This window comes from Moschus berezovskii, chromosome 26 (genome assembly GCF_049115385.1).
Source record: "Moschus berezovskii isolate FMDL1 chromosome 26, NW_MosBer_1.0, whole genome shotgun sequence".
NCBI lineage: Eukaryota > Metazoa > Chordata > Mammalia > Artiodactyla > Moschidae > Moschus > Moschus berezovskii.
This window is the reverse complement of record NC_142485.1, coordinates 30,808,035-30,815,034: the sequence shown is the minus strand read 5'-3', so window position 1 is coordinate 30,815,034 and position 7,000 is coordinate 30,808,035. Positions and strand designations below refer to the sequence as shown.

At 48.3% G+C, this 7,000-nt stretch overlaps 1 protein-coding gene across 1 annotated transcript in view; it reads right to left on the bottom strand.

Annotated features, from left to right (window-relative positions):
• Positions 1-761: 761 nt before the first annotated feature.
• ENPP6 (ectonucleotide pyrophosphatase/phosphodiesterase 6) overlaps positions 762-7,000 on the bottom strand; it is a 46,753-nt gene continuing 40,514 nt past the window's right edge. The window contains exons 7-8 of the mRNA XM_088832668.1: positions 6,019-6,148; positions 762-1,085 (exon numbers count right to left, since the gene is read on the bottom strand). Coding sequence (XP_088688794.1) covers positions 871-1,085; positions 6,019-6,148 — 345 coding nt within the window. The 3' untranslated portion in view covers positions 762-870. The remainder of the gene's footprint in view (positions 1,086-6,018; positions 6,149-7,000) is intronic.

The window sequence follows — 7,000 nt, the reverse complement described above, 5'->3', positions numbered from 1 at the left end:
AGGAAATGGCAACCCACTCCAGTATTCTTGCCTGGAGAATCCCATGGACAAAGGAGTCTGGGGGCTGCAGTCCATGGGGTTGCACAGAGTCAGACATGACTGAAGTGACTGATCACGCACTCACATTCTATATGGGATCCTCTGAGTCAGCCTTCCCACAGGCCGATGGGCAGACAGGCAGTCCAACTCCTGTCATGTGTGTGTTCGCACTGCGAATACGCTAGGAGAAGGCTCATAGAAACCCGTATCTATGGTAAACTCTTCTGCTCCTCAACGCAGGGAGAACATTTTGTGCACTCAGACTTTGGGAAGGAACCCATATCTTTCACTTTGTTCTCTGAATTCTGCAATTCTTAGTGAGTTTGACTGATGGGTGAGTCAAGCTAAGATACACCCTTTCTGGGACTTTGTATAAGGTGAAGAAACCCCATGAGCTGGATCAGAAATAGACAGCAGCTACTGCTTTCAAATGGGCCTCCTTTTTCCCCCCAATGGAAGAAGCCATACAGGATGGCTCCCAGGTGTAGACAGACCCCAGACAAGAGCCTACTTTGTGCAAAACATAGGGGCCAGGACTCCACAGAATACCTACCTGGGGTCTGGTCACTACAGTGGGAGGCCCTGTTCAGACGAGCCATCTGAGTACATGAAAAAAAAAAAAAGAAGAAGAAGAAAATAACCTATAGTAGAACAAATTAAAAACTAGAATTTTTCTTACCACTAGAAAAAACAAACAAAAATTATAAAGAAATATGGACTTTTGTGTGTGGAATCACCCAAGAATAGATTAACAGTTGTATGGCCTTGCATGAATCAAGGAGGTGGTTAATTCACCCACTGTGCGGAGTGTTGGGGACACGGCACAAGCAGTTAGGCCAGCATCGCCAGCAGGGCCAGAAGGATGGTAACCAGTGCACAGGCACTCGGCGGGGCGCCTGGGGCCGAGCTGGCCGGGTCCTTCAGCATGCACATCACCCGGGACCAGGACCCGTTGTTGGGCAGGGGGACGACGCCTGTCACTTTGCACATGAGGTTGTAGATATCCACGACTTTGATGGGAGCAGCTCTGAAGTCAGATTTGAAATCTGCAAGGGAAGGAAGCAAGTGGTCAAGGCCATGCTGGTCTGGGTAGGGCAGAGAGGGGTGAGTCCCGTGTTGGAGGGGTTACGCTTGGCATTTTAGCAACTCTAGGACTGGTAGATCCCCTTGTCCACAGAGCCCGGCCAAGGGATTGTGAACCTGGAAGGAGATCTGGAAGGTTCTAGGTTGTGAAAGGAAGCTGCTTTCTATAGTTTACGAAGATGTGAGTGGGTGCTAAGTTGCTTTAGTGTGTCCGACTCTTTGCGACCGCATGGACTGTAGCCCACCAGACTCCTCTGTCCAGGGGATTCTCCAGGCAGGAATACTGGAGTGAGTTGCCATTTCCTTCTCCAGGGGATCTTCCCAACTCAGGGACTGAACCTGCATCTCTTATGTCTCCTGCATCTGCAGGTGGGATCTTTACCACTTAGCGCCATGTTTCTTTGAAAGACAAATCAGACAACAAACTGATTTGTGCATAACTATGCACAAATCCATGCATAACTGTGCTTCCCTTGTAACGACAGAGCTTTCCTTGAGGACCCAAAGGCCACTTGAAACTGCTCATTTCTGCACGCCTCATCTTGCCCAGCTCCCCAAACCCCATTCGGTTGCATAGTTCTCTACCAGGCCACCTATCTATCAGGGAGTGGTTAGCCTGGATGCCCCCAGCTCAAGAATGTTTCCCATTTTTCTGCCACGTGGAGGTCCCAGGACTGGACAGAACTGGCAGTTGTAGAGTTTTTCTCAGTGTGGCTAATGCATAAGCCACAGAGATGGTCTCCTGAGTATGTCCGAAAGATCAATTGAACATTCCTTGGGAGCTTTTCACCAGCAGATAAAGTAACTTAGCTGTGGGGAAGATAAAGAAGCTGGTATTGGAGCCGGGGACCCGAGTGAAGGCTGGAAGCCATCTCATGAAGGAGAGTGCTTCCACCCAGACGCTGCTCCAGACTCTACGTGGACACAGGCCCCTGGGGGCAGGGCTGGCTGTTCACAGCATAGCAAGTAAGGGCGCTGAAGAGACCTTCTTTCTCCATAGGAGGCAGAAAAGATGCTGAATGAAATCATTGACTCAATGGACATGAGTTTGAGCAAACTCTGGGGGACAGTGAAGGACAGGGAAGCTGGGTGAGCTACAGTCCATGGGGTTGCAGAGTCGGACATGACTAAGTAACCGAACAACAACGAAGAGTGAATATGAGACATTAGTGATATTTATAAGCCGCTTCACATTTAGGTTCCAAACCAGTGCTTCCAACAAAATACCCAAAACTATTGAAGCTGAATTTAGGAGGGACTTCCACCCATCAATAGTGGCTTCCCTGGAGGCTCAGTCGGTAAAGAGGCTGCCTGCAGTGTGGGAGACCTGAGTTCGATCCCTGGATCAGGAAGATCCCGTGGAGAAGAAAATGGCAAGCCACTCCAGTCTTCTTGCCTGGAGAATCCCACGGACAGAGGAGCCTGGTGGGCTACAGTCCATGGGGTCACAAGGAGTTGGACTTGACTGAGTGACTGATTTTCACTTTATCCGTCAATAAAGGCCCAGACATGTGCTCTTTTTAAAATTTTTTTAAAAGGTAGTTTTGGGGCTGTAAGGACAAGTTTTCTATGTTAGAAAATAATCTTTATAATTGCTTTGCTAAAACGATCACATATCCTTGATTTTAAAAGAAACAGTGACAGTGACGTGACCCAGAAGGGTCCACACCAAATTCTGCTCTTACGTTAACCCTGAAATTACAGATACAGAAGCAACAGAGAGAACTCAGCCAGAGGGTGTTAGATCCAGGGCAACGTCTCAAGTGATGGGTTTTGCTCATTTTGAGGTGTATAAGTAGAATTCTATATAGAGAAGTTCACGGGTCTTACAGAGCAGCCTGCAGCCACTCACCAGCTGGATAACCTCAGAGGATGGGCACAGAGATGCTGCCTAAATCCTAGTTGCAGGCTCATGTCTGTGCTCAATAGAGGGGAGCTATTGATACTAATAGAATAAGTGCCCAGCAAGGGAATGTTCGCATTGAAAATATTTATCCATAGCTTATATGAACTGTTCACTTACTTTTAGGGTAGGGAGGGTAAGGATCTGCATTGCCTCAGGGTGAACACTAATTTCAAACAAATCCAGAGCCACCCTGCGAAGGAGAGCGTAGAGGCTGGAGTGCCAACCCTTCTCATCTGAAGGAAAACATTACAATCGGCTGAGGATGGTGGTTACACCTCCACAGAGAAGAATCAGCCGCAGCTGAGGAATCAGTGGTGAGGTGGTCCCGTGACACGGAAGACTTATCTCCCTGACTTGCTGTGGATGTAAGGGCATCCTGCCACATCACGTGGTGGCCGTGTCCTGTCACGTATGCAGGTGGAGGTCAATAGCAAATCCAAGACAGCCATCTCCAGCCTTTCAGACATCTCCTTCTTTAACATTTGGCAAGAAAAATTGAGGTCAAGCTCTTCTGACCAAAAAAAAAAAAAAAAATGTTAGTGGATGGACTTAGAGATTGTCATACTGGGTGAAGTAAATCAGGCAGAGACAGAGAAATTTCATATGTGCTTAGTCACTCCATTGTGTCCGATTCTTTGCGACCTCATAGACTGTAGCCATCCACGCTCCTCTGTCTGTGGGATTCTCCAGGCAAGAACACTGGAGTGGGTCATGCCCTCCTCCAAGGAATCTTCTGGACCCAGGGATCAAACCTGCATCTTCTGCATTGTAGGCGAATTATTTACCATCTGAGCCCCTAGGCCACCTAGAAATAATGTATGATATCCCTTATATGTGGAATCTAAAAAGAAATGATACAAATGAACTTCCTTACAAAACAGAAGGAAGACTTACAGACTTAGGGCAAGGTTAGATTGTTTCAATTAGGAACTGGGATTAACCAGAGAGAGCCTGTCTTCCAGAATGATTTCCCTTTCGCTTAGCTGGACCAGACTTCCTGACTTCTAAAGCTGTGTCTGGGCAGCTGTAGTGATGCTCAGCATCCTGTATGAGCAAGAATTACCTCCAATTAATCAGGAGGGCAGTACGTTTATCTCAAAGTGCGGCTAGATTGTTATTAAAGACCTCGCTCTTAAATTTTCTTCTGCGTAAACAGTCAGCGTGTAGAGCTATTCAATCTTGCATGCGAAATGAAGCCAGAAACGTGATGGTTTGCGGGAGGCTGTATCTGCCTGGAAACAGTTTTGCAATTAGCCCAGTCCATTTTCATCTGGGGTCGTCTTTCTGTCTATAAAAGACTTGGGCTTTTAGTTTTAAAGGAGCGTATGATGGAGGCCTTTGTTAATGGACAAAAAGCTCCCCACTGAATTTCAGCTGTTGCAGCTCTGGATACTTGGTTTAAAATTTTGGTTTGAGGCTAGATTCATTTCTGTTTTAAAATCTGCCCAAGATGCTTACTCATAAACACTCCAGCTGACAACTGTTTTGCATTCATGATCTGATTCCTCTCTTTGGGGGAGGGAGGAGGCGATGCCTTTGCATTTAGGCACCCCTGTCTCATGTTCCTCTGTGTAAAGGCCATGGCCTGGGATGTCTCCACCCTGATCTAGGGGTTGACCTCACAGCATCCTCAAGGCTCCATCCTGAACTCAGTTGGCTTCTGAGCTCCGCAGATCTAACCTGGGGCTTGGCTAACAGGTAGCTGTTATCGGTTGACGGTATTATGCGGGAGCATCATCTGAACTCTCTGAGGCCAATGTCGTGAACCCAGCTGTGCCCTAGAAATGCTTGCGGCTACTAGTCCTGTTGCTTACTTAAGGACGTGGGGACTTGGATGATTTGTGGGCAATGATCTGGACCCACGTGTGTTTCCTAACCAAGCTCAGCCTCCCAGAGGCACCCGTGGAGGGGGCAGAAGTGTCAACCTTATAAGTTGACACCTTATAGCTCTCAGCAGGTTTTTTTTGTGGTTGAGAGAGTGACCCAAGGTGGATGGAATGAAGGAGGGCTCACAAGCATCTCTGTCCCGTATGTTGAGGAGCAGGGCAGGGCTTCCAGGTGTGACCTCTAACCTATCACCTGATAGGAAAGCATGGGCTTTTGTGGGCTGAAACATTTTGATCAAAACATCCAGAAAGGGGAACTTGGACTGGATATAAGGGTAAGCTAATAAGCTTAATGTTTAATAAGGAGTGTGGACAGCAGGAAGGAAGATGAGGAGCTTGTGATCTGATCAGCTGACCCTTGGTGGTTGTTGACTGCTTTTCACCCCCTTTTTTTAAAGGGAGTGTACAGGTAGTAGTATGATTGTTAGAGCATTTGATACACTTTTCCAAAATGTGAATTTTACAGTGCTGTATTAATTAAAGCAAATGACCAAATGGGCCGCCCTCCGCCCCACCTCTCTTCCAGACCCAAGAAGGCATCAGGTCCAAGAAGGCAAAGTCAATCCGGCCTCATCTTAGACACTGCAAAAGTCATTCTGGCTCATCCTCAAAGTCAGTCACAAAACCGTTTTCTAGCCTGCCGTGAGCACATCCTAGCTTCTGGTGGGCCCTAGACTGGATGACCTGCACAGGGGTGGCCGCTCTAGACACGGAGGAAGAGTGGAAGTGTCAGACCCCGTGAAGCGAGCACATCGACTTTGGGACTTGTGGCTGTCAGCAACCTGGTGCTGGATAAGCTTTCCTGGACATCAGATGGCTGCGAAGGGATGTTTTGATGAATTAAGTAAAAAATGAATCACAAACATGTGGAATACATTTTCCTCACTGCGCTTGAGATTTAAAACTTACAGGGAGAAGTATTTGGCCACGTTTGCCAAAGCCAAGAAGCATTTGAAAGCAAGCCAGCCAAAGACATTTCGTGGAGACTGGCTGGCTTTGCTCAGCTTTGCTCATAAAGAGGATCCGTAAAGAAATCGCTCCAGCCTTTCCGAGTGCCGTCAGCCCCTGATGCCTTGGGGGAAGAATGACTAAGATCTCGCCTACCGGGTCCAAAGGCCAGGAAGATACCCCTCATGGCTCTGAGCTCGTTGTCGTATCCGTGCCAGCCCCAGTGCCAGCCTTCCGCCTTGCGGGTGACGGTGCTGTTCATCCAGAATGGAAGCGACTCTCGATTCTGAAACCAACAAGGCATTGACATCACCCTGTGACCAGGCCAGGGAGTGAGCGAGCATCAGTTTCAAACTACCACCCACCCAGCACAGGGCTTTCCTGCTCAGGGGTCTCAGCCAGGGTTGTCCGACCTTAGCCGGATCACTTCCCACTCCAGGTAGCTCGGACCTTTGGAGGTGGCCCATTAAATTTCTAAAGAGCCCTAGTTCTGAAGGTCTCTTCTTACACTGGGCTGAACTGTGCCTCATAATCAGTTTCAGAGCCACTAAATATAGCGTGTCAGAGACAGAAGGGACGGGAAAGTGTACCTGTGGTATAGTAAAAAATAGAGTTGGCCTTTGTCCCAGGTTCCCTGGCCCAGAGCACTTAAACGCTTGGAATTTCCTGAGTGCTGGGGGTGTTTTGTTATTCATGATGAGTCCTTAGTTCCCATACCTGAGTTTATGCTAATGGGATGGGATGATATTTGGGGTGGGGGGCTACATAGCTTCAGGATGGGGGGCTGGTCCATCCTGAAGAACCAAGGAGAGAGTTAGAACTTCCAGCTCTATCCTCTGATCTCTAAGACTGAGTTCAACCATGTGGGTAATGATTTTGTTACCCAAGCCAACACAATGAGACCCCATGTAAACCGTCAGGAACAGCAGGGTCCGGGGAGCGTCTGGATTGATGAACACACAGTGGTGGGAGGCTGGTGCACCCGACCTGGGTTCTCGGCACCCCTCACCGCCACACTGTGCCCTGTGCTTCTCTGCCCCTGCGTAGCATCCTTTATAAGAAGATTGTAATCATGGGTGTAGCAGCTTCCCGAGTTCTACGATTCATCTCAGTGAATTCTCAAAGCCAAAGGCGGGTG